This window comes from Bufo gargarizans, chromosome 3 (assembly GCF_014858855.1).
Source record: "Bufo gargarizans isolate SCDJY-AF-19 chromosome 3, ASM1485885v1, whole genome shotgun sequence".
Lineage (NCBI taxonomy): Eukaryota > Metazoa > Chordata > Amphibia > Anura > Bufonidae > Bufo > Bufo gargarizans.
In genome coordinates this window covers 475598458-475625923 of record NC_058082.1, presented here as the reverse complement: position 1 = coordinate 475625923, position 27466 = coordinate 475598458, and the positions used below count along the sequence as shown (strand labels likewise).

The 27466-nt window shown below is 47.1% G+C and overlaps 2 protein-coding genes across 6 annotated transcripts in view; one reads left to right on the top strand and one right to left on the bottom strand.

The window, feature by feature from the left end:
* Positions 1 to 280, bottom strand: part of CTNS (cystinosin, lysosomal cystine transporter) — a 39368-nt gene extending 39088 nt beyond the window's left edge. The window contains exon 1 of one of the 3 annotated variants that reach the window (XM_044283740.1): positions 156 to 280. The gene's annotated coding sequence lies outside the window, so the exon portion shown is untranslated. Of the gene's footprint in view, positions 1 to 88 lie in introns of all 3 variants that reach the window. The other 2 variants (XM_044283742.1, XM_044283741.1) reach the window with 2 other exon arrangements.
* A 92-nt stretch (positions 281 to 372) lies between these two features.
* SHPK (sedoheptulokinase) overlaps positions 373 to 27466 on the top strand; it is a 50944-nt gene continuing 23850 nt past the window's right edge. For 2 of the 3 annotated variants that reach the window (XM_044283739.1, XM_044283737.1), the window contains exons 1-5: positions 373 to 627; positions 7527 to 7668; positions 12105 to 12288; positions 18505 to 18657; positions 27000 to 27175. In XM_044283739.1, coding sequence (XP_044139674.1) covers positions 388 to 627; positions 7527 to 7668; positions 12105 to 12288; positions 18505 to 18657; positions 27000 to 27175 — 895 coding nt within the window. In that variant the 5' untranslated portion in view covers positions 373 to 387. The remainder of the gene's footprint in view (positions 628 to 7526; positions 7669 to 12104; positions 12289 to 18504; positions 18658 to 26999; positions 27176 to 27466) is intronic. The other variant, XM_044283738.1, reaches the window with a different exon arrangement.

Below are 27466 nucleotides of genomic sequence, written 5' to 3'. Positions count from 1 at the left end.
ACGTGTTCCTGCCGACAGTGAGCTCTACAGTATTCTCACAGTAATCACAGCCCGGTCTGGCAGCAACCTCTCCATTTACTGCTCTTACCAATAACCAATGTGATTGTCCTGAGCCCGGTCACTATGGCAACCTGTCCGGTCTACAGGACACTGACCTGTGTGCGGACCCCTCCTCGTCCAGCGCTTCCTATCAGCAGACCAGACACCTCATACAGCTGACCAGTTCCTCAATTGTCAACATTGTCAGCAGCTCCGTCTTCTTCCTTGTTTACCTCATACCTGGAACGCAGAGGAAAATTGGGCTCAAAAAACGTCCTTCGAGCCCGCAGAGGCGCCATTTTTCTGAAGATCATTTTGCGGTAAAGTGAACGGTAGAGCCACGGTAAAATGGCCCCTGTAGTAGAGACATTTTACTGCAGTGTGAGGGCGGGCCTGGCCGCTCAGCCCGCTGTCAGTGACAGCCGTCAGCCTTGCGAGATGGAGCTGGAAGGGAGCTCTTTAGTTCTGGGCATTGACGTGGGCACGAGTTCAGTGAAGGCCGTGTTACTGGAGCCTGATGCCAGGGAGGTGCTGCACCAAGAGACCCGGGACACGAGGGCAGGGCTGGAGAGTGAGTGTGGAGCCCAGGTGAGGCAGCTCACTGCTCCTGCACTGGTCAGGGCATGCTGGGACCTTTAGTTCTACCGCAGTAACATCTACATACGTGGACAGAGTAAATACTGAGTGCAATGTATGGCACAACATGAAACCTACAACCTTTGTATCAAATACCGCATAGGGAATGCGGATTAGGACCTTTCCTCTGTTATTCCACCTGGAAATACATGACTCCAGCTCTGTTCTGTGCCATTCTATGTAGGTGCACACCCATCTGACAAGGGTTTCTGAATGTGTTCTTACATTTCCCAAAGGAATAACAGAGACATTTTGTAACATAATGTTCTAAGTAAAGGTTCTCCAGAATTGTTATTTCAGGAGTTAGAGACTAGACTGAGTCGCTTTCTGTCATTGCGGGAGATTTATCAGAACTGGGGTAAAGGAAAACTGTTTTAGTTGCCCATGGCAACCAATCCAGTTGATCCTATCATTTCCAAAAGGAGCGCTGAAAAAAATAAAAGGTGGAATCTGATTGGTTGCTAAGGGTAACATAGAAGAGGATTCTTTGCTGTAAGAGCAGTGAGACTATGGAGCGCTCTGCCTGAGGAGGTGGTGATTGTGAGTTCACTATAGTTACTAGATTACTGGAAAAGTAATTGCCAGATTTGGAGTAAGGAAGGATTTTTTTCCCCCCAAAATGAGGAAAATTGGCGTCTCCTTGTTTTTTTTTTTTTTTTCATTTCTCTGGATCAACACTAATAGGCCGAACTGGAAGGACAGAAGTCTTTTTTTCAAATTGTATTACTGCAAAGCTGCTTCCAGGGGTTGTCCAGGACTAGAAAAAACATGGCTGATGTCATCCAAGACGAGCACCACTTCTGTCCCCATGTCATGTGTGGTATTACAGCTGTGCCCCATTCACTTCAATAGATTTGAGCTGTGGTACCCCCACACAACCCATGGACAGGTGTGGTGCTGTTTTTGGAATAAAGCAGCCATGTTTTTCTAATTCCGAACAACCCCTTTAAACGTTGATGGCATATGGATTAGACATGTCATCAATGACTGGTGCTGGCCCCACCTTTGAGACCTGCTCCTATCTCTAGAATGGGGCCCCCAAGGTGAAGGAGAGCACACAGCACATGCGCATCATGCTCTCCGTTCTCTGCCGTGTAAGGCTACTTTCACACTTGCGTTCGGAGCGGATCCGTCTGGTGTCTGCACAGACGGATCCGCTCCTATAATGCAGACGATGGGATCCGTTCAGAACGGATCCGTCTGCATTATATTTCAGAAAAATTTCTAAGTCTGAAAGTTAGACGGATCCGTCCAGACTTTACATTGAAAGTCAATGGGGGACGGATCCGTTTGAAATTGAGCCATATTGTGTCAACTTCAAACGGATCCGTCCCCATTGACTGACATTGTAAGTCTGGACGGATCCGTTTGGCTCCGCACGGCCAGGCGGACACCCGAACGCTGCAAGCAGCGTTCGGGTGTCCGCCTGCTGAGCGGAACGGAGGCCAAACGGTGCCAGACTGAGGCATTCTGAGCGGATCCGCATCCACTCAGAATGCATTGGGGCCGTACGGATCCGTTCGGGGCCACTTGTGAGAGCCTTTAAATGGAACTCACAAGCAGAGCCCCGAATGCTAGTGTGAAAGTAGCCTTAGTTCCGAAATAGCTGAGTGGTTGCGCTGCTGTAGAGTACCTGGCAGCTATATAGGCCGCAGCGGGCTCCTGTTAAACTAATGCATTGTTAATGGCTGTACGGAAATGCTGGTGTCATGCAGCCAGTAACAATGCAGACAGACTAAACAGTGTGGTCCTCATTTGTTTAATTAGGACCTGTATGGCCGGTCGGTACCCAACCACAGAGCCATACCCAACTGAGGCACGGTCACATCATGACCACGCAATGTGGTCATACCTTCAGGCCTCTTTCACACGGGCGTCATGGATTTGGGCCAGATAGGATGCGTGTGCGTCGCGTGAAAATGCATGATTTTTCTGCGCGAGTGCAAAGCATGTTTGGTACCCAGACCCGAACCCGGACTTCTTTACTGAAGTTCGGGTTTGGGATCGGTGTTGTGTAGATTTTATTATTTTCACTTATAACATGGTTATAAGGGAAAATAATAGCATTCTTAATAGGGATCGACCGATATTGATTTTTTAGGACCGATACCGATAATTTGTGAACTTTCAGGCCGATAGCCGATAATTTATACCGATATTCTGGGAATTTTCATTTTTGAAAAAAAAATTTAAATTCCCACAAATCTGCTGAAAATTAATGTTTATTGTTAATGTGTATTTTTTTTTTTGTAAATCTTTCTTTTTCATTTATATTTAATATTTTGGTGTTTTTATTATTTTTTTTGTAACTTTTTTTTTTTAACTAACTTTTAGCCCCCTTAGGGACTAGAACCCTTGTCCTATTCACCCTGATAGAGATCTATCAGGGTGAATAGGAGCTTATCATGGCAGCCAGGGCTTCAATAGCGTCCTGGCTGCCATGGTAACCGATCGGAGCCCCAGCATTACACTGCTGGGGCTCCGATCGGAGGAGGAGGGGAGAGGGGATCCTGTGGGGGGGCGCACTGCGACTGGGGTGGGGGGGCCCTATGCGCCACCACTGCTTAATACTGGGGGGGGGGCGCACTGCGCCACCAATGTCTGATACTGGGGGGCTTGGGGGGGCGCACTGCGCCACCAATGAAGCTTAATCTCGCATTTATTCATATACAGGAGGCGGGAGCTGGCTGCAGGATCACATAGCCGGCTCCCGACCTCTATGAGCAGTAGCTGTGATCCGCGACACCTGAGGAGTTAACTACCGCAGATCGCAGCTACAGCTCATAGAGGCCGGGAGCCGGCTATGTGATCCTGCAGCTCCCGCCTCCTGTATATGAATGAATGATAGATTAATCTTCATTGGTGGAGCAGTGGCCATAGCTCCTCCCCTCCTCCTGTCCCCTGTCCTTACATTGGCGGCAGCGGCAGGAGCAGCACAGGGGGAGGAGACACTGCTCCTTCTCCCCTGTGCTGCTGAGGGAACACGGAGAGCGCTGTCAGCAGCGCGATCTGTGTTCCCCATACACTATCGGAATATCGGCAAAATAGATGCTGATACCGATAGTGTTCAAAATCCTGAATATCGGCCGATAATATCGGTAAATCCGATAATCGGTCGATCCCTAATTCTTAATACAGAATGCTTAGTAAAATAGGGTGGAGGGGTTAAAAAAATAAAAATTTAACTCGCCTCATCCACTTGTTCGGGCAGTCCGGCTTCTCTTCTTTCTTTCTTCTTCTTTGATGACCTGGGAGAAAAAGGACCTTTGGTGCTGTCACTGTGCTCATCACATGGTCCGTCACATGGTCCATGTGATGAGCGCAGTGACATCAGCAAAGGTCATTTTCCTCCCAGGTCATCAAAGAAGAAGAAAGAAGATGACCCGGGCTGTGCGAACAAGTGGATGAGGTGAGTTTAATTTTTTATTTATTTTTTAACCCCTCCAGCCCTATTGTACTATGCATTCTATATTAAGAATGCTATTATTTTCCCTCATAACCATGTTATAAGGAAAATAATAATGATCGGGTCTCCATCCCGATCGTCTCCTAGCAACCATGCGTGAAAATCGCACCGCATCCGCACTTGCTTGCGGATGCTTGTGATTTTCACGCAGCCCCATTCACTTCTATGGGGCCTGCGTTGCGTGAAAAACGCAGAATATAGAACATGCTGTGATTTTCATGCAACGCACAAGTGATGCGTGAAAATCACCGCTCATGTGCACAGCCCCATAGAAATGAATGGGTCCGGATTCAGTGCGGGTGCAATGCGTTCACCTCACGCATTGCACCTGCGCGAAAAAGTCGCTCGTGTGAAAGGGGCTTCAGGCTGAGTTCACCAATCGTGGCCCCTGTGTGGTTTTAGATGCTGTTTTTTTAAATTCGCAGTAAGTGAACGCGGCCGCAACGACTGAACTAGGGTTGGGCGATATCAAAAATATTCCCACAATAACGGTATTAAGAAATTTATCGCAATAACGATATATAGCGCGATAAATGCCCATTTAGAAGAAAAACACTTGGGGCCACAAGAAGACATTATACTGTATGGGGGCCACAAGGAGACATTATACTGTATGGGGGCCACAAGGAGACATTATACTGTATATGGGCCACAAGGAGACATTATACTGTATATGGGCCACAAGGAGACATTATACTGTATGGGGGCCACAAGGAGACGTTAAACTGTATGGGGGCCACAAGGAGACATTATACTGTATGGGGGCCACAAGGAGACATTATACTGTATGGGGGCCACAAGGAGACATTATATTGTGTGGGGGCCACAAGGAGACGTTATACTCTATGGGGGCCACAAGGAGACGTTATACTGTATGGGGGCCACAAGGAGACATTATATACTGTATGGGCAGGCCTCTCGGCACAAGGAGACATTATACTGTATGGGGGCCACAAGGAGACGTTATATACTGTATGGGGGCCACAAGGAGACGTTATATACTGTATGGGCAGGCAGCGGGCACAAGAAGACATTATATACTGTATGGGCAGGCAGCGGGCACAAGGAGACATTATATACTGTATGGGCAGGCCGCTCGGCACAAGGAGACATTATATACTGTAGGGGGCCACAAGGAGATGTTATATACTGTATGGGGGCCACAAGGAGACATATACTGTATGGGCAGGCAGCGGGCACAAGGAGACATTATATACTGTATGGGAAGGCAGCGGGACACAAGGAGACATTATATACTGTATAGGCAGGCTGCGGGCACAAGGAGACATTATATACTGTATGGGCAGGCTGTTCGGCAGGCAGTGGACCACAAGAGTCACTATACTGCATGGGCCCACCAGGAGACATTATATACTGTATGGGCAGGCCTCTCGGCACAAGGAGACATTATATACTGTATGGGGGCCACAAGGAGACGTTATATACTGTATGGGGGCCGCAAGGAGACATATACTGTATGGGCAGGCAGCGGGCACAAGGAGACATTATATACTGTATGGGAAGGCAGCGGGGCACAAGGAGACATTATATACTGTATGGGAAGGCAGCGGGGCACAAGGAGACATTATATACTGTATGGGAAGGCAGCGGGGCACAAGGAGACATTATATACTGTATAGGCAGGCTTTTCGGCAGGCAGTGGACCACAAGAGTCACTATACTGCATGGGGCCACCAGGAGACATTCTACTTTCTGGACTCAGGAACTATACTGTATGGGGGTCACAAGGTGACATTATACTGTTTGGGACAACAATTTGTAACCCCTCCGCCATCAGTATAATAATGTCTTGTGGCCCCCATACAGTAATGTCTTGTTGTTGCTCCTGTATGGGGGCAACAGGGAGACATTATAGTTTATCAAGTGCCATCACCATGTGCAGTGCAGCTTGCAGGCAGGGCCAGGGCCGCAGAAGACATAGACAGTACAGCCTTTATTAATTATGACACCCGTTAGGGTCTCTCACCCCTCTTCCCCCACCTTGGCTTGGACACGGACTGCTGACTGACTTTGCCCGCTTCGATCCTGTGCTAGGCCGGTGGGCAGAGACTTGAATATGGGAGCGAGGAAGAGCCGGGGGCGGCCGCTGCAGGAAGTAATATGTACAGTACACATATGCACAATGCAGGGGCAGGCTGACAGATTTAGGAACGGTCAGCAAGCATATGACTGCTCCTATGACGTCCCCAAATACTGCGGTTATTTGGAAACAGCAATATCGCCATATCACTGTTCTTAATACAGCAGTATATCGTTGATACCGGTTTACCGCTCAACCCTAGTCTGAACAGCTCCTAAGGGTTAATACCTACTTGATCTTGGTCTTTTTCCTGAGACCACATGGAAAGGCGAGCTTTTGTCCTCTGTTTAAGGGTATGGCGACATTTCATATAATGTATTTCAATGGTGTCTCAATGCAACATGCTGCGCCTGCCACGCGACAGTCGCAAGAATTACATCCAAGTCTGATTTTTTGGCAGCTGCCCCAGCATATCGCATTGCAGAATACATTATATGAAATGTAGCTGTACCCTTATGGTGCGGTGCTGCAGGGCTGCTGTGGTGCTGTGCCTGTAGGGCGGTGTGGCCCAGAGCCAAGGGGACTTAGCCTGGCAGCAGGGTGCTTTTGGGATGCTGGGTACTGTGTTTGGGCAGTCGCCATGCAGTGGTGCGCCAGTTTATTCTAGAGACCCACTTGAAAGAGGTCACTGTGTAACTGGCAAATGGGCTTATACATTGGGGGTCATTTACTAACAGATATTCGCCACTTTTTGGCGTATATCTGTCGCAGATTGTGGCGCCGCAACTTGCGACTTGTCCCTGCTCATGCCAGGTTATGTGGAGGCCGTCGCCAGCTATTAAGAACTCCATGTTCATTACTATAATGGCTCATGCACACGAACGTGGTTTGGTTCTGCATCCAGCCAACTTTTTTGTGGCTCGGATGCAGACCTATTCACTTCCCTGTGCTGTCTGCATCCGTTGCTCCATTCTGTGGCCCCTCAAAAAAAAATAGAACATGTCCTATTCTTGTCCGTTTTGTGGACAAGAATAGGCATTTCTATTATGGGACACCTGTTCCGACCGCAAAGCACGGCACGTTGGTGTGCATGAGGCCTAAGGCTTGCTTAGTAGCAATTGATCTATGTGTAACATGGTCTATGAGTGTAATGTCATTATTGTATATGAGAAGTGGCGTTTTATCAGACTTATGCCATTCAGAATCTGTGGAAGCCTGGATGATAGCCTCTATGGCACTATGTTGGCATCATATGTAGTGCACCGGGCATGGATTTACATTTCCAGGTCATTTTACAGAAATCTTTATAATTTAAATAAGTGAGATCTCTTCTTAATTTTTCAGGGAAAAGAACAAGACGTCTGCCAGATAATAAGGGCCCTAAATGATTGCCTGGCGGCTCTGCCCAGGGAGAGGCTGCGGAAAGTTTCACGAATCGGGGTGTCTGGACAAATGCATGGAGTCTTATTCTGGAGAACAAGCCAAGGTGTAATGTCTGGGTGATATCACACACTAATGGGGCACAAAGAAAATAAGAGAAGTATAGTCGTTAGCCCCTTTTTGCCCTTTTAGGGCAATTTTTGTAAAGTGATAAAATGGTGAGCGATAATAACAGCGGTGCTACAGACAAAAATTATTCTAAGGGTTTTAGCAGCCGGCCATCCACTAACCTTATTGGCTCTGCTTCACCACCTGACTACTGGCTGGATGATTTATTACCCCACTGAATTTACCCATGGTTTTTGCTCAAAGATTCTGCCACAAGGGTGCGCTCTCTTACCTCTCTATATTTGAGAGCCACCAACCTCTAGAGCCAGATGCAGGAGTACCCCAAATTGTAATGATGGTCCTCCTGATCAAAAAAGTGTTTCTCACTGTGTTAAATAGGTTGTCTCACTTCAGCAGGAGGCATTTATCATGTAGAGAAAGTTATTACAAGGCACTGTAGTGTTATTATCCATCTTGCTTTGCATTTCCTTTGCTGGCTTGATTCATTTTTCCATCACATTATACACTGCTCGTTTTCAGGGGTTACGACCACCTTGCAATCTGTCTGCTGGAGCGCACATAGGCACACATGCACAGCAGATCATGTCCCAGCCACCTTGTATCTGCGCTGCAGCAGTGGCCACAGCCCCTGGAAACGAGCCGTGTATAATGCGATGGAAAAATGAATCCCGCCAGCAAAGGAGGCAATATGGACAATCGCAATACATTAGTAAGTGCCTTGTATTAAAGGTATATTCCAGTTATAGAACAGTGGCGGTGCTGGTTTATTAACAGCCACAATATATGATTCTAAAGACACCAGTAATATGTATTAACCTCCATTCTCAAAATAGTAAGGCTATAGTAACATAGTAACATAGTACATAAGGCCGAAAAAAGACATTTGTCCATCCAGTTCGGCCTGTCATCCTGCAAGATGATCCAGAGGAAGGCAAAAAAACCCTGTGAGGTAGAAGCCAATTTTCCTCACTTTAGGGGAATAAAAATTCCTTCCCGACTCCAATCAGGCAATCAGAATAAATCCCTGGATCAACGACCCCCCTCTAGTAGCTATAGCCTGTAATATTATTACACTCCAGAAATACATCCAGGCCCCTCTTGAATTCCTTTATTGTACTCACCATCACCACCTCCTCAGGCAGAGAGCTCCATAGTCTCACTGCTCTTACCGTAAAGAATCCTCTTCTATGTTTGTGTACAAACCTTCTTTCCTCCAGACGCAGAGGATGTCCCCTCGTCACAGTCACCGTCCTGGGAATGAATAGATGATGGGATAGATCTCTGTACTGACCCCTGATATATTTATACATATTAATTAGATCTCCTCTCAGTCGTCTTTTTTCTAAAGTGAATAACCCTAATTTTGATAATCTTTCAGGGTACTGTAGTTGCCCCATTCCAGTTATTACTTTAGTTGCCCTCCTCTGGACCCTCTCCAGCTCTGCTATGTCTGCTTTGTTCACTGGAGCCCAGAACTGTACACAGTACTCCATGTGTGGTCTGACTAATGATTTGTAAAGTGTAATTTGTATAGCCTATTATTATTGGTTAAATGAGGAAAAGTCTCTCCTGGTATTTGAACCTGGAACATCAACATGCAAGGCTGACCACTTACCTCCAGGCTATAGCATTATATTAAGAATAGTTTTATATACTTAGAAAGCTAATACATATTACTGGTTTCTATCTAATCATATGTTGTGCCTGGGAATACTCCAATAATATGTATTAGCGTTCTAAGCATAGAAAACCTCTATACTGAACATGGTAAGGCTATAGTAAGTAGTGTATATGATATACCTGACCTCACTATAATGACGTCTAGCCACATCAATGAAGGGGAGAGGGGAGTGTGCAGACCACAGGGGTGTTACAAAAGCAGTGCTCCAAGGATTCAGCCCTGCCCCCTGGTGCTCCAACGTGCTCATTCGCATATGAATAACAACAAGGATATCTCTACAGCTGTTTAAAGGGAACCTGTCACTGGGATTTTGTGTATAGAGCTGAGGACATGGGTTGCTAAATGGCCGCTAGCACATCCGCAATACCCAGTCCCCATAGCTCTGTGTGCTTTTATTGTGTAATATAACCAATTTGATACATATGCAAATTAACCTGAGATGAGCCCTGTCCCTGAGATGAGCCCTGTCCCTGAGATGAGTCCTGTACGTGAGATGAGTCAGGGACAGGACTCATCTCAGGTTAATTTGCATATGTATCAAATCGGTTTTTATACACAATAAAAGCACACAGAGCTATGACGACTGGGTATTGCAGATGGGCTAGCGGCCATCTAGCAACCCATGTCCTCTTAGCTCTATACACAAATTCCCGGTGACAGGTTCCCTTTAACAGACAGACAAAACAAAGGTATCGTTTTAATGATCAACCCTATTAAACCAGGCATACTGCCTGGCAGGGTTGATCATACTGACAGAGGCTCGTTAAAGAGGAATACAGGGCGAAATGTACACATTAAACCACCATTCACATTGGCCCTGATAAAGTAAATTATGCTTACTTGCTCCATACCTTTGCTTCCCTTATATTTGCCAGCTGGAGACCAGGCCTTACAGCTACCTATAGTGACCTGAAACAATAGTGTTCCCCTGCAGTCAGTTACGTAGGCGAGGTGCTGATCCTGCCTTTATATTCCATTTAAAGTGAAAATTCACTTTAAATGGAGAACGAACAGAACAATTACCCAGTAACCATCTTTTCAGCTGCAAATCCGCCAGTTTCTGTGTATTTGGCAGTCCAAGACACTTCCCGCTTGTCCACATCTGCTCTTTGATTGGCCATCATCGCTCATGTGAACAGTGCTAGCCAATCCAAGGGCATCAGGAATTGTCTTGGATAGAGATGAGCGAAGCATCAGCTGTGCATGTGATACTACCAGGAAGTGTAGCGGCGCATGCACAGTTACTGCTCCAGTAGCAGCAGCAGAGCCTACTTGGAGCAGTGGTGTGGGTGAGAGATTGTCAGGGCCGGGCGCTGCTCACTGCTCAAGAACTGTGATGGACCAATCGATTCAGCCATCTCTAGTCTCAGAGATGCATCAGGTAGTCTGAGATGTGGTGCCGCCAGGGGCGTTGCTAGGCTAAAACATTCGGGTCCTGAGCCCCAGATGTTTTGTCCCAGGCCCTGAATGTACTTCCTGCCAGATAGATACAACTGTATTGCTGTCCTCAGGACGGGAAAACAATTGAATCTAATGCACTGGAAGAACTGAAGGACCTGTGATGACATCACAGTCCATGTAATCATAGCAAAAGGCAGTGGTTGAGGACCTGCAATTATGTCACCATCATGTGACCAGTGCAGGAGAAGACTGTGCTCAGCAGTGAAGAGAAGCCCTGGGGAAGAAGCTGTGGTGAGGTGTGTGTCAGAGGTAAGTGAAGGGATAGATTACTGAGTGTGAGAGGCCGAGTAAGGCTGGGAGTTGTGGTTATTTAACTGGGACTGTATGTTAGGGCTGAAGGGAGGGATGTTATTTACATGGGACTGTATGTTGGAGTGAGGTGGAGGGATGTTATTTATATGGGACTCAATATTGAGGGGTGATGGTATTTACATGGGACTGCATGTTTGAGTTGGCTAGGGCAGGGTGATGTTATTTACATGGGACTTGTGTTGGAGGTGGCTGGGGAGGGGATGATCTTATTTACATGGAACTGTATGTTGATGGCGGCTGTAGGAGGGAGTGATGTTATTTACATGGGACTGAATGTTGGAGGGAGTGATGGTATCTACATAGGACTGTATGTTGGAGGTGGCTGGGGAGGGGGTGATGTTATTTACATGGGACTAAATGTTGAGGGTGCGATGTTATTTAGATGGGACTCCATGTTGAAGGCGGCTGGAGAACGGAGTGATGTTATTTACATGGGACTGAATGTTGAGGGGGTGATGTTTACATTGGATTGCATGTTGGAGGCAGCTGGGGAGGGGGTGATAGTATTTACATGGAACTGTATGTTAAAGGCGGCTGGGGAGAGGGTGATGTTATTTACATGGGACTGTATATTGGAGGGGGCTGGAGAAATGGTGTGATGTTATTTACATTGGACTCTACGGCGGAGGGAGGGAAATAGTGTCATTTACATGGGACTGTATGATTGAGCAAATACTGTAAAATGCATTGTGCGGGGGGGGGGTCGACTTAGAGAATTGGGCCATATTCATTGGGGCTCGGGACCTGGATAATATGAGAACCTAGCAATGCCCCTGGCTGCCGCCATCTTGGATGGCAAAGAGAAGTGCGGAAACTTGTGGATTTTCAGGCGAAAAAGGAGGGCACCAGGTAAGTGTTCTGTTTGTTCCCTAGTTAGTTAATGTGAATTTGTTTTCTTGATCCGGAGAATCGCTTTAATACCACACTGTGACATTGATATGTTTTTTTTTTTTTACAAGCGTGTCATTGGATCAACAGCGAAAACCTCAGGGTCTTTGAGCCAAAAGAAGTCAGTCGACTCGTCACCTGGGAAGATGGACGCTGTACTACAGACTTCTTATCCTCGTTACCTCAGCCGCAGTCCCATCTTAATCTGGCCTCAGGCTTTGGCTGCACCTCTGTATTCTGGTATTTAAAGCACAGGTAATATACATTGTTTAGGAGAAAAGTCGCCAAATTTAAAACATAAGATACTATTATATTAAAAAGCAATTTATAATATCTCCAAGTATCTGTAAGAGGGGATGTCAGGATACAGAACCTGTAAAGAAATCCCACTCACCCATAACCGTGAACATTTATTAACAGATATATACGCCACAATAGTATTTTGTGGCAAAATCTGTAACTTTTCTCCCCTCATGCCACTTTTCCGAAGGGGCGATGAAGAGTACGGTCGGCAGGCCCGGCTTATTTATCATTTTTCACACCAGTTTTTGGTGTGGAAAAGGGCTTAAATCTATGCCAGCAAGGGAGATGCTGTAGATTTAAAGGAGTTGTCTCCACCTTCAGCAAGTGGCATTTATAGTAACATTGTATATAAGGACGAAAAAAGACATTTGTCCATCCAGTTCGGCCTGTTATCCTGCAAGTTGATCCAGAGGAAGGGAAAAATAAATAAAAAAAATTCCATCACATTATACATTGCTTGTTTCCATGGTTACGACCACCCTGCAATCCAGCAGCAGTGGCCGTGCTTGCACACTATAGGAAAAAACACCAGCCTATGTGAGCTCCCACCGTCCTGGCTGGCGCTTTTTCCAATAGTGTGCAAGCACGGCCACCACTGCTGGATTGCAGGGTGGTTGTAACCATGGAAATGAGCAGCGTGTAATGTGATAGATAAAATGAATCCAGCCAGCAAAGGAGGCAATATGGAAAATCACAATACAGTAATATATAATACATAGTAACTACCTTGTATTAACTTTCTCTACGTGATAAATGCCATTTGCTGAAGTGAGACATCCCCTTTAAGGCTGTCGCACAATCTGCTGGAGGAAGCGCAAAACTTATGTAGAGGCCTGTGCCTCTACATAACTTTGGTGCTACCTCCAGCAGTGCAGAGCGACTCAAGACCAGTGTGGAAAACACCGGTCCTTATAAATGTCCCCCAAGAAGTTTAAAGATCTTCAGTTCTGGTTCAATTAACCTTTTTTGAGGTTTTACAAGATTAAATCACTGCGAAAGGTGCACCACAATGATCTGCAACTGACAACACTGGCCAATCCCTCAAGCTGATGTTAGGAACTGAGACTTTAGCCAATGTATTCCTGTCAGGAGCACATCGGAGCCCTTTTGCACCACTGTCAAGGTATCTCAGGAATACATTGGCTAAAGTCTCAGTTCTTAACATCAGCTTGAGGGATTGGCCAGTGTTGTCAGTTGCATATCATTGTGGTGCACCTTTCGCAGTGATTTACTGTATGTATTTTTATATTTGCATCCACACATTATCCCATCTTGTGTAGGATGCCATTGTGGTGCATGTGGTCCGCTGCCGACATCCTCCATTGTATGCATTTTTGCTGGGGATTGCCGTTCGCAACAGATCACATGCGGAGGAATTGCTCCCCCGGTTATAAACACGCCACAGTGTTTGGGGTTTGTGAGCATTTCCTCCCATTTAGGCCACTTTATTTCAGTTGTTTTACAAGATTAGAAAAACATGGCTGCTGTTTTTTAAAAACAGCGCCACACATGTCCACAGGTTATATGTGGTATTGCAATACCAGGTACAGTGTGTGGACAGGTTTCTGGAAGTAAGCACCATGTTTGTCTAATTTTGTGCAGCCTTTTAACCAGTTCAGGACTAGGGTAATATCAGTGTTTCTGGACAGACACAGCTATAACTTTTTCACATGTTTGTGATTTATTTTCTGGTTATAATATAGTATGACCACACAATAGACTTTTTTATTTGTGTTTGTCATTGTCTCCCATAGATTTTGATATATTACATGTCCAGTTTCAGGTATTCAGATCTTTGCTAGCATTACAAAAACGATTAGGGCGGAGGACTTTTTTGGGAATGTTTTTTTTGTATTTTTTTTTTCTTACTTTCTTACTTTTATTTTTTATTTTTAGACTTTGTCCCTTAAAGGTTATAAAAGTGCAGTCACACGACCACCATGACAAATACCACTGCCTCTGTTCTGTGCACCTATTGAGAACTGTGTATGCGAGAACAGAGGGGACAGACGCCATGAAAAACATTTCTGTCTTCCCTCTGGGTTGCCCGGCAGTCTTTCACTGCAGAGGACTCAACATTCAGCTGCTTGAGCACTCAGGCAGCTGACTTAAAGGGCCTCTGTCAGCATGATCAACCCTATTAAACCAGGCATACTACCAGATCGGATGATCTGTATGTTGAACAGCTGCAGAGCTATCAGTGTTTTTATTCATATACAAATGAGCAAGTTTGAGCACCGGGGGACTGGCCTCAATCCTTAAAGCACTGCTTTTTTAACGCCCCTGTGCTTGCTCTTCCTCTTGATTGACAGGGCTAGACATCAAGCATGTTGAGTGTAGAAGCAGCAGATGCAATCATGCTTCTCATCTGTGACACTCGGCTCTGGCCCAAACTTTGCGTTTAAAGTAAGAAACAGATCTTAAAGTAGATATGGGGAATATTATGTATGAGTCTAGCTAATATAGCATTACTTGCATCAGACCATTTTGCCGTACACATAAGATTTTAATTTCTATAAACTTTTATGATGGGTTAAATAAGAAAGAAAAAATGTACACTTTTTTTTTAGATTTGAACCTGAGACCTTCTATATGGAAGGCAGTATATGTATATAGCACTTGCCTGCAGGCTATAGACCTATTTTGTTGAGAATACGGGTTTTCTATGCCTAGAAAGCTAATACAATACATATTACTGGTTTCTTCACAGACATATATTAAACAGCGAACTTCTGTCTAGAAACAATGGGTCTCATTTATTAAACTAAAATATGCCTATAGTTAGCATATTTCAGGCACAGATTGCGGCGCAACGGTTAGTTGCTCTGCAACCTGCAACTTTTCCCCACTCGCGTCAGGTCTCAAAAAAAGTGGTTGTAGTCGTTATTGAAAGAATATTATTCTTCTCTCTATGCACCATGATTCCTTTCTGTGTCCCCTTGTCCTTCATACAGATCACAGCTAATTCTGTTTAACCCTTCAGTTATGACTAAGAACAGTATGTTCGAAACGCGTCTGATTGCCATGAGGTGGATGAATATGTCCCTACTTGTTATGCTGATGCAGTAAATAAAGACAAGCTTACAAGCAGGCAGTTATCAGGAAGAAACAGTTCCTTTCTGATAATGGCCTGCTTAGTCAGCGAATGTAAATGCGTCTTTATAGATCTCTGCAAGGGCATTTTGCATTTGGGCAATAAAGGTATCTGTCAGCAGGACCAACTATACCAGGCTGTATGCTTGGTTTAATAGGGTTGATCCTGCCATCAGGTGCTCTTTAAATGTTACTTCGGCCTGATCACGTTGTTTTCTTCTCCTTCGATCCCATGCATCCTTTTGCTTGTAATGAACAGCATTTGACAATACACTATAGGGGAGATTTACCAAAATGCTGCAAAGGAAAACTAGCTTAGTTGCCCATAGCAACCAATCGGATTCCACCTTTCAGCAGCAAATCCCCATTTTACACAGGGAAATGTTCTGCTAGCAATTGATGCGATCAGTCAACAGCCAAGGAGCCCTTGTTTGCTGGTGTCTAAATGCTGGGACTGTTTACGCCTGGCAATGGCTGGGAATGCATGTTCTTAAGAACTCTTCTTCACCCGATCATTGGCCCATGTGAAAGGTTCTTTAGAATGCTGCTGTTCCCTGTAATGCTGCATTTACATGACCATTGCCTGTTCGTCAGTGGAGGTGAAGCGCTGCATTCACATGCGGCAATCCCCTCCACTGTACGAGGACGAGTGATCACTGCTGCCATAGCTCGTCCTCATACAGCTGCATTGTTTCTGGTCAGCAGATCGCTGTTTAGACCGCACAATCTGCTGCCCTGACACGATAATTTAGGTGCCTGCATGAACTGTTACCATCGTACAATCTGCAGCACATTTAGACGGGCAGATTATCAGGAGCGAGCATTCCTAGGATCGTTTGTTCCTGTTAATCTGACCGACAAACGGGCATTGTAAATAATAGTCAATAATAGTCTCTTAGGACAGAAGCCATAAGGCTATATTACTCTGCGTATGAGAACACATCCATCTGCACTCTACTTCACTGTTCTGATTACACAGGTCCATGCAAACTGAATTTGGGAGGAACAATGAGTTACAATTAGTATAATTTTTTTTTTCCACAATTCTTTATTGGATTTTCGTTATTTTTTGCTTATGTATGACAGCATCGACATATCATATAACATGTCAATTTTACATCAGTACTTGACAGAAATATCAAAAATATCAACAATCAATAGGCAATCAAACATATGCACAAGGAACACATGTCTGTCTACCAAAATCCAAAACATCCTACTACACATACCCTCCCACCCTTCAACCCCTTCCCCCCTAACTCTTCTTCAGTCTACCCCCCCCCCCCCCCTCCTGCCTCTACCTGTCTATGCCTATCAAATGCTCTCTACCCTGGTAGACCAAATCTAACTACCCTAAGTACTCAGCCCAATTTAATCTACTTTCAGAACCCCTAGCCCATCTTTTAAGTCTTCCATCAGATACCAGGATGTTAACGTGAATGGAGACATAATTCGAGGGTACTCTAAAACAGGAATATAACCAATCAAAAACGTCTTCCATCCCTGGTAAAGCTTTTTCCCCAGAAGTTCCTTATCGTTCAGGGCTTCAAGCCATTCTAGGTGGAATACATAGTTGAGAAATGACCATGTCATACGCTGGAACTGCAGATTTCAGCCACGACTGTAATAAACAACGCTTTGCTACTATCAAGAGTTTATGACCCAACGGCGCTAGGTGTAAGGTTCCGCCTTTCCCCTCCTCCCCTGTAGATAAAGTGGACTGGGCAATTGCATGTGTGATCGCTAACATTGGGGATATTTTTCCTTTGAAACTGCTAATGCCACATAATATCTGACTCATCTGTGACCAAAACTCAACTAGCAATGGACAAGCCCAAAGACCATGAAATAGATCTGATCCACCCAATTTACATTTGGGACACGCCATCAGCCTATTGGTATCGCCCACTCTACCTGGGATATTAAAGCCATAAGTTGCATGATCTAGTATTTTGATCTGCGTTTCACGCCACTGCTAATTTGTGACCGCGCAATACATGTCAGCCAGCCCTGAACATATGTGTGAATATACATCCTCCTCTCCCAACAGTACCTTCCATTTGTCAATTTTTTTTTTCCTATCCTTAGATCTCCATTTGTCCCTTAATAAATGATACAAGGAGGAAATTGTGGGCCTAACCGAGGTCTTGAGGAAGAGATCAAACTCATTCCGGGTCCATTCCCGGGACAAATCTCTGATAAGGCTTTTACTGTAGCTCCTAATCTGCATATAAGGTAGAAAGTTTGGCTCCTGCAATCCCCATCTTTCTTCTATCTCCTGCAAAGTAGCCCAACTGTTTTACCCTTCTCTAAACAGGTCTCCCATTTCAGTTATCCCTTTCTGGGTCCATTTGTCAAATAACTTACTATCCCCGCCCACCTGGAATCCCGGGTTATGAGACAGCGGAAGATCCTTGGAGAATTGATAGGACATATGAAACTGTTTTCTTAAAATTTTCCATGTGAGGATCGTGTCTCTCAATATAAGTGACCTCTTGACAAAGGTTGGAAGCTTGGGTATGCTAGTGTGCACCAAAGCCATGAGCTTCCAAGGTAACGCCAACTGCGTTTCCAGTTTCAAGTTAGAATAATAGGACGTCTTGTTAGCCCAATCTAGCAGATGCCGACTCAGACACGTCAAATTGTAACCCCTCACGTCTGGAAAATTCAATCCCCCATGCTCCCTTCTCAGTTTCAGCCTGTCTAAGGAAATACGTGGCCTTTTTCCCCTCCACAGGAATTTTGAGAAACTCCGTTCTAACAGGTATATATCGGCATGCCTAAGCAAAAGTGGGATGGTTTGCAACGGGTAATCTTGACATCCCCATCATACTATTAGTATTAATTATCGGCAGCACATCAGCAGTCTAATAGGCCCTCAAAGGTATGTGTGGCTCACCAATCCCAAAAATGCATGTCCAGGCACTCGCCATTGAATGAATTATGCTTACAAACTATGCACGCCTGCTCTCCATTGGAAGGCAGCAGTAAAACCGGCCTATTGTCTGGATGGGTTTTGGCCCAATAACCCCCACGATCAGTGTTTTATGACATGTACTTTTGTGTTTTGTACAGGCCTGAAGTCCTTCAGCAATATGATGCCGCCGGTACAATCCAGGACTATGTTGTCTCCATGCTGTGTGGACTCCAGAAACCTCTGATGTCTGTGCAGAATGCTGCTAGCTGGGGGTATTTTAATACCAGGACCAAAACCTGGAACACAGATATGTATGTTGTGTTGTAACATATGTCATAATTTTTCACCTGACACTGAGCTAGGCCCTGTATCTGTTACCGGAGAAGATTGCAGGCGGCTTCCTGTTTATATTGTAATCACCAATGTAGTTGATGCTGTAATGCCGGAGATTGTATTTGCTAGAAACATAAAATTGCATAAAATAGCAAATTGCTCTAGAATGAATTGTGTTAAACCATGAAAGTATCAAAATGGCTCTGCTCCTAAATAAGAAATATCCTATATGAGCAGAGTAATCACTTATAGTATTGCAAGTTGTTTGGTTAAAAATAACAATGGTGTCTAGAGTAACAGCTTTATTGTTCTAAATCTGTGTGGCGGCACAATGGCGTGGGTAGAGCATAAATGACAAATCTGTGCATTTGTTAACTAGGTGTAGATGTAGACTTTGTCTTCTCTGCAACCTGAAGGTTTTGCTATTCATCAGCGAGGGACACCATTCTAGTAATCCTATTGATTTCCATCCAACCTTTTGAAAAACTTCTTAAAGGGAATGTGTCATCAGAAAATCAAAACTTTGTTAGACTCCATTCAGACGTCCGCCCTTTGGGTCCGGATCCGTTTCGCAATTATGCGGAACGGGTGCGGACCCATTCATTTTCAATAGGGGCGGAGAAGATGCGGACAGCACACAGTGTGCTGTCCACATGCGCATTTCCGGTCCGCGGACCCTAACTTCCGGTCCACGGCTCCACAAAAAAATAGAACATGTCTTATTCTTGTCCGCAGCTGCAGACAAGAATAGGCATTTCTATGGGGTGCCGGCCCGGTGTTTTGCAGATCCGCGAAACACTGTGGACGTGTGAATGGACCCTTAAATAGATTTTTATTTCTCGCCCAATTTCCTTGGGGGACACAGAAGACCTTGGGACACAGAAGACCTTGGGTATAGCTCATCTCCATAGGAGGCGTGACACTAAGTGAGAACTGTTAAGCCCCTCCTCCACAGCTATACCCTCAGCCTGGAGAGAGAGACTGCCAGTTTTTGCTTAGTGTCCAAGGAGGCAAGACACTCCCTGCTCTGCAGGGCTGTTTTTCTCCTGTTTGGTTTTTAGTTTTGATTTTTGCTTTTTGCTTTTGTCTTTTTCTTCAGATCATCAGGGACAACAGAGACGCACTAGACCTCTCTGTTTCTCCCGGGGTCGAGCTGCGCCAGTGCCGGTCATCCGCACTGCTGCCTCCCCCACAGAAGGCAAGGTGGACCAGGGCAGCCCAGCTCCCCTGCATCCCGCCAGCGCAAGGGTCGCCCGCACGCCAAGTCCCTCTTCCAGCGTCCTGCCACTACGGTGCCAGTAGCTGAAGGGGCGACCCTGCTGGAACGGACCGAGGGTGAAGACGGCTGTGGTAAGAGAGAGGCTTCTCCAGCCCTACGTTCCCCTCATTCCCTCCCCGGTCTCCTGCATGCTGGACCCCCATACTGGTCCCTGCTGGACCTAGGCTGGCCCCTGAGGTGTCGTTGGGAACAGCCATTTTTCTGGCTCCAGGGCTGTCTCTCATATCCAGCTGTTGCCCAATAATCATATAGCCCCACACCACCACCATACTGGTGACCGCGGGGCGACTATACACTGCCCCTTCATAGGTCATTGCACAGGGGTGTGCAATGGATTGCTGTGGAGGAATTCTGCTTTAGGACCGGAGACCCGCTCCTAGCTGCCTCTGACACAGGGGTTATGCCGGCCCTCCCCCTTACCGGTCGCAGATTCAGTACAGGGGGCCCGCGCTGACTGCCCTGTCCCTCCTCCACGGGCGCCTGGTCCGTTAGGGCAGGGGGTGCAGTGCTGGACTTCAGGGTCCCCCCCCCGCCCTCCTTACCGGTGTCTAGGGCCAGGGGCCCGCTCCAGAAGCTGCCGGCTCCAGAAGCTGCCGGACGCAAGGCCCTCACGGCCTGCATGTACTGAGCGCGATGCTCCAGCAGGCCCCGGCTGACTGTTGAGGCTTCCGGTCGGCCGGGAGCCGCAAACTTTTGACCCAGGCTTCGGCCTGCTCGGCCGCAATCCGGCCCTTTGTCTCTGCCGGCCCGCGGGGTGGGCACCCGCGGCCGTTAGTGCATGCGTCAAATCTAGGCCCCGGCTTCACGGCCTACTAGGCCACAAACTTCCAGCCTCGGTTGGAGGGGGCGGGAACTTCTCGCGGCGCGAATTCTTCCCGCCTGGAGGTCCCCCGCCCCCAGGGGATCGCAGCGCCGCCCCCTAGGCCGGATGTTGTTAACCTGTTGGGTACCGGCCACCAGGGGCCGGCTCCCATCTAGAGGACACCCTCTATGTTCTGGGCTTCCTGGTGGGCCTGTGTGAGATTGTGCCCCTGTATGGTGGCCCCTTTTTTGCCTCAGAGTGGCTGTGTTTAAAAAAAATAAAAATAAATAAAGTTAATAAATAACGGAATGGTTGCGCAGGACGCTGCAGCCTGATGCAGTAGTGCTGGCCGCACGCTATGCCCCCCTTCCGTAGGCGGCATGTTGCGCTCCTCGGCTGCGGTTCTGGCCAGCTACATGTTCCCCTTCTAGGCGGACCCTTGCCATCTCCCGGGATACGGCGCTGACCAAAGGCAGGCGCCCCGTCTATAGGCAGAACGTCGCCTCTCCAGGTACAGGTTGGCCATGTGCATCACTCTCACTGGATTTAATGCCGGACAGGTGCATGACCCCCTTCTGGGGCAGAAGAATTGCACTCTCACCGGATACGGTGCTGGCCATGTGCACGACCCCCCTCCTTGAGGAGCACGGCACTCTCACTGGATTCCTGCCGGCCATGTGTGTAACCCCCTTCTATGGCGGTACGCTGCACTCTCACTGGGTTCGCTGTCGGCCATGGGTATAAAACATGTGCACGTCCCCCTTCCATATGCGGAACACTGCACTCATTGGGTTCACTGCCGGCCATGTGCACGTCCCCCTTCCATAAGCGGAACGCTGCACTCTCAATGGATTCGCTGCCGGCCTTGTGCATGACTCCCTTCCATAAGCGGTAGGCTGCACTCTCATTGGTTTCGCTGCCGGCCTTGAGCATGCCTCCTTCTCTCGGGCGGCATACATACTCTTCCTGGCTGGGGTTGTTCTCTTGCGGTAGGTTGCTGGCCACGTGCTTGACCCCCTTCCATGGCGGGGTGCTTGCACTCTCACCGGATCCGCTGCCAGCCATAGGCATGGCCCCCCCCTTCCTTGGGCGGTGTACCGCACTCTCGCTGGCTTTGCTGCCGGCATGGGCATGCCTCCTCTCCTCAGGCGACATACATGCACCTTCACTGACGGTGTTTGTCCTTGCGCCAGTACGTTGCTGGCCATGTGCATGGCCCCGTCCGTGGCGGGGTGCTCGCGCTCTCCTGGGATGCGATGCTGCCGTGTGCGGTTCATTGCACCCTCACCGAATACGTTGCTGGCCAGGAGCATGGCCCTCTAAACATGGGTGCGCTGCTTGCACTCCCTTTGGAAACGGTGCTGGCCTTGTGCATGACCACTTCTCATTCCGTGGGCGGTAATTTGCGCGCTCATGAGATTCACGGCTGTCCTTCTATATGCTGTACTGGACGTTCCCCTTTCATTGGCGAACTACTCGTTGCACTCTCACAAAATTCGGTGTTGGGTGAATTATTGCACAATAATTTAATGCCAGGATAATCCTGTGCATGCCCTTCCCCCTTCACTAGGTCCTTTGGTGCGGGCCTTTGCACTCTTGCCGTCTGCAGAGTTTGCCAGGTGCCTTCTCTCCCCTTTTCTGGGCGGACTGCTTGCGTTCCATAGCATGCCCCCTGTACTAGCCTTGTGCATAACTCCCTTTCGGGTTGCACCTTGCACTTCCATGGATACTGTGGGATGCTTGGCTGTGCGCTCTGTGCGTTGTTTGGGCCGTGTTTGCCTTCTCCTCCCGTGGGTGGGTTGGCCTTCTCGCTGCCTGCGGTTTGCTAGTACGTATGCCTCCCTTCCTCCTGCGACATACTTTTTTCTCTTGGGCTGAGGCTGCTTGTCGCTAGCTTTGCACTCTTTTCTGAAGAGGTCATTCTGTCCACCTGTATGAGCCTAAGGTGTTGTCCAACACACAACAAATGAATGCCCAATGTATTCACCGCTGTATACCTTGTATATATGTAGACGGGCTCTGCTGGCTCGCTACTGCACCGAGCTGGGTGGCATCATTCTCTGGTGTGGTCCCGTTGTGACTGCACCAGCCATGTTCATTGGCCCTTCCACCTGGGGGGTGTTCGGGGTACCTTGATGCGTACCCGTTCGTCCTCCCGTGACATTGCTTCCCCGCGCAAGCCGTCGGGTCGAGAGCGTTGTCTTTGGCGCCTTCTGCACTTCAGTCTGATCTACTACCAGGAGCAGACCGCTCCTCTCGGGTAGGTCACCCAACTTCTCTTGGGTGCTCGTCTATCCAGGTCTGAGGGACCTCCACTTTTGGGTTCTTCAGGGTTTTCGCCTTCTGCGAGGCGATGTGCAGGTCGTCTCACAGAGTAGCAGGTATTCGGCTTTTGAACTGTCCTGTGGCTTCCCTGTTTGCCATTCCTCCTTTCGGTTTGGAGGGTGTTATGCCGGCCTCTGTCTCGACTGCTTTTCCTCGCCGGCTCGGTTGTTTTGGCTTCCTCTCTGAGTTTGTCACTCCGAGGTGGCTTCTGCACCGGCCAGGCCTCAGAGGCTGTTTCGTCATTGCCCCCTCCCCTTCGGGGGTGAGCATGGTTGTTCATTTGGATGGTTCCGGTGTTACTTGTGGTCTCGTACCGTCTCCCTCGTTTTCGCTGGCAGTACTAGCTGTGTGCCTGTTTGCCAGGCCTATTGCGTTCTGTCCTCCCGCTGGGTGCAGATTGCCTTTCCATTCTGGGCATATGGTCCTGCTGGACTTACCTTTTCGGTAACTTGGGAGGACTACCCTTCGGTCACGGTTGTCCTTGACTTTCCCTCACCAGGACTGTAGAACTCCTTCCTGTGGTGGCTACGTCGACTTGGACTTTGGCCTGTCTTGTCCTGGCATCTGTCGGCTGCTGGGCGGACCCTTCCGGTTTCTTCCGTCTGTCCTTCTGCTCACCCACTCCGGTTGGATACGGGACTGTTGTTCGGGGGCCGACGGGAGTTTTCTTCCGACCCTTGGGCCGTGTTACTGGTCTGCGCCTGATCACATTGGGTTTTTTTCCCGCTTGCCAGGCGATTCCTGCGAGCGCGCTAGTGTTCGCTCCCGACTGTGCTTCGTCCAGGTTCGGTTGTCGGACTTAGGGTTCTTGACTAGGTTTTGTGGTAAGTGGGGCATTCCCCCACTCTGCTTTTCTCTCCCTTGGTTCTGTCTTTCTCTAGTCCGGCCTGACCCTGGGACTGGGACTCTGTTACTGAAGTGTCAAGTGTTGGCGCTGTCCTTCCCCTTGCAGCGTTTTCTGGCCCTCCTGGGCCTGTCATGACCTTCTTCCACAGAGTGGCTCTTTGGTTCCTCTGTACCGTTCCCTGGTACCGCCCTGGGAACTACACACTGAGCTCTTGGCGCTCCACTCTTTCCCTTGGTGCCGTTGTAGAAGTTCTCCCTACTCCTGCTGTCCTGTACAGTTGTGTTTTCTGTTGCCATCATGTCTGACGGGTGCCTGATGGGTGGCCCTTCGTGTTCTGTGCCCTCTGTCCTTTTCCAGGACGGGGCTGTTTCTCCATCCCGTCCCTTCCTTCTGAGGGTGGTATCTGCCTTCTTATCTACGAGGCTTTGGTCATCCCCTTCCCGTCTCCGGGAACGGGCGCTTCACCGCTTGGAGATTGTTTGGGTTTGCAGTTGTTACTTGGAGATCTCCGGCTCTTGTCGGCGTTCGGTCTCTTGTGTTTCCAGGATGTCCGCGCAAAGGGTTGACGGCCTCCAGGATGGCTTTCCTTCGCTCTCTGTGTCTATTGCTGTGGTTACCGCACCAAGGGCAGGGTTCTGCTTTTGGTGTCACCGTTCATTTCACCAGAGCGGTCGGTGCCTCCTGGGCCGGAGGCATAAGGCTTCGGCCATGCTTTTGTGCAAGGCGGTCGCTGGTCTTCCTTGCACTCCTTACTGGGTTCTACAGGGTGCGCACTGGGGCTTCGGCGTCTGCTGCCTTGGGCCGCCTGGTCTGCAGGCGGCGGTTTCTTGATGCCTTCGGGTGCTTTGCCCTGGTGCTGTGGTCCCTCCCCTCTTGGACTGCTATTGAACGTCCCAAGGTCTTCTGTGTCCCCCAAGGAAATTGGGCGAGAAAACGAGATTTTTGTATAACTTACCAGTAAAATCTCTTTCTCGCTCTTTCCTTGGGGGACACAGCACCCACTCATTCTTTGTTTCCGAGTTTGTTTTACCCGTTGGGTAGTTGGCTTGTTGGTTCCACTTTTGGACTTTGCCTTTTCTCACTACTTGGACACGCAACTGGCAGTCTCTCTCTCCAGGCTGAGGGTATAGCTGTGGAGGAGGGGCTTAACAGTTCTCACTTAGTGTCACGCCTCCTATGGAGATGAGCTATACCCAAGGTCTTCTGTGTCCCAAGGTCTTCTGTGTCCCCCAAGGAAAGAGCGAGAAAGAGATTTTACTGGTAAGTTATACAAAAATCTCGTTTTTTATTTATTGGTGATTTGTTTTAAATTCTTCATGTCTGTATCTATATAAAAAAAAAAAAAATCCTGCAGTTTGCACTCTAGCCACTGAGCCTGATAATAGGTTGACACTTGCTGTTCTTTAACGATCGCTTTTTAGCAGTTCTCTTATTATCATCACAGGTAGGATTACAATGAAGGATAACACCTACATATAGATAACACAGGATCCACTATTCATAATCGGTGATGGTCACAGCTGACTTTCTTCTCTCCAAGTAACCTGCACAGTTCACAGAGCATGCTCACAACACTCTTGCATTTAAGTCAGTGTTTGCTCTACAGCACATATATCAAAATGCTGTTAACTCCATAATCATGCACCGAAAATAGAATAAAAAAAAAATCTACAATAAAATAACAGATAATGCTAAATATTCCTTTTTTTCTTATCTCGTTTTAATTATTTAAAAAAACTGATTAGAAAAAAAGGAATCTGTAGCACTCTCTCATTTTAATTAGTAAAAAATATAGGAGATCCATTCCTTTAATAGTCACTTATTTTTTTGTACAAATCAGTACAAGTGACCACAAGAAACTTTATAATATGAGTTATCAGTGAGAAATGTCTGGTTCTCATGTTATCAGTTCCTTCCTTGCTAACTGCTGTCCAGGACTGATCTCAGCAGGAGGATCATGTTACACATGTCAGTGTAAGTGTTTGGAGAGGGGAGGGGGTTGATTGAGCAGCAGCTAAACGAGACACACACAAAGAGTCTGCACAGCTACATAGGAAGCTTATATCACAGCACAAGTACTTTATTAACAACCATACAGGTAAGTTCCTCTCTGTAATGTCCTCCATGTTCCTAGGGCTGCTTCTGAGTGAATAAGAGAAGGTTAGGAAGGAGATTTCCCTCTACTTTCTGTGTGCAGTGGATGGCAGCTAGTCTGCACCCACCATCTCTGGGAGCGCTGCAAACTAGACATTCAGCAAACAAAGAGGAAGACTGTTAAAAAATGCCACATACACCTGATACAGTGGCCAGAAATAGTGTTATTCCTCATGAACACACACTGTACTATTAATAAAGAGTAACTAAACTGGTATAATAATTTTAATATGTTGTCCCTAATTCCCTAAATAAAATTTTTCTAATATACTTTATTTATTAATTTTCTATTTTTGCTTACCTAAAATGCACCATTCAGTGTGCGCTTAAAACTCAGATCTCCTTACACCGCTGACAGCTCAGCGGTGTACGGAGTACTCATTTTATGAATGGGGCCGCAGCAGCGCAGGGAGTACGGGCAGGAGTGCACATTGCTGTTCCTGACTGTGCTCCCCGGACAATTACTAACTCCTGGCATAGCACATGGGTACTCTGTACCCATGTACTATGCCAGGTTTAGCTGAGTAGAGCGGCTCCTGCTTCTGCCTGCTCCGCTAAGCTAAAGGAACTGCATGACAGCTGCCAGCTAAGTTTCTGAGTTTTAAGCACACACTGACTGGTGCACTTTAGGGCTGTAAAAGTATAGTAAAAATAGAAAATTAATAAATAAAGTATATTAGAAAAAAATTATTTAGGGGATTAGGGACAACATATTAAAAATTATTATAAAACTTTAGTTATTCTTTAATGCAAAGTTTGTTGAAAGGTTAGTGACGCTTTACGCAGTTCAAGGAATTGTATTTGCTAGTGACTTGTTTACATTTACAATGTATTGTGCTGTTTTGTGTATTGTGTTTTATATTTTATGTGATCCTTCTGACTGATTTAATTTCTGTTTGCTTTTCCATGTTAGATTAGGAGACTTTGGTTTTCCTTTACATCTTCTACCTAATGTTTTGGATGCTGGATGTCTAGCAGGGAAGACTTCCTATGAGTGGTGCGGAATCCCCCAGGGGACAGAAGTTGGTGTTGCCTTGGGAGATTTCCAGTGTTCAGTCTATAGTTCATTGACTGAAAGCACAGATGCAGGTATGGATTAACAGTACAGATCGTATATGATATAGTATGCGTCTGATTTAAATAGGAGCTCTTCAACTGTGCCTGAAATATATACATTGTAATCAAATTCTAAGCCCTGAAAAGAGCATCTACTGTTTAGTTGCTTTACGGCTGTATTAGACACCCCGATCACGCAAACGATCATCGAGAGGGAATTGTTCGCCTGCTCGCTTGCTGTGGAGGCCACTGCTATTACATGCAGCGATCTCCTCTGCAGCATGGGAAGGAGAGATCTCTATGCCATGGCTGATCCTCATGCTG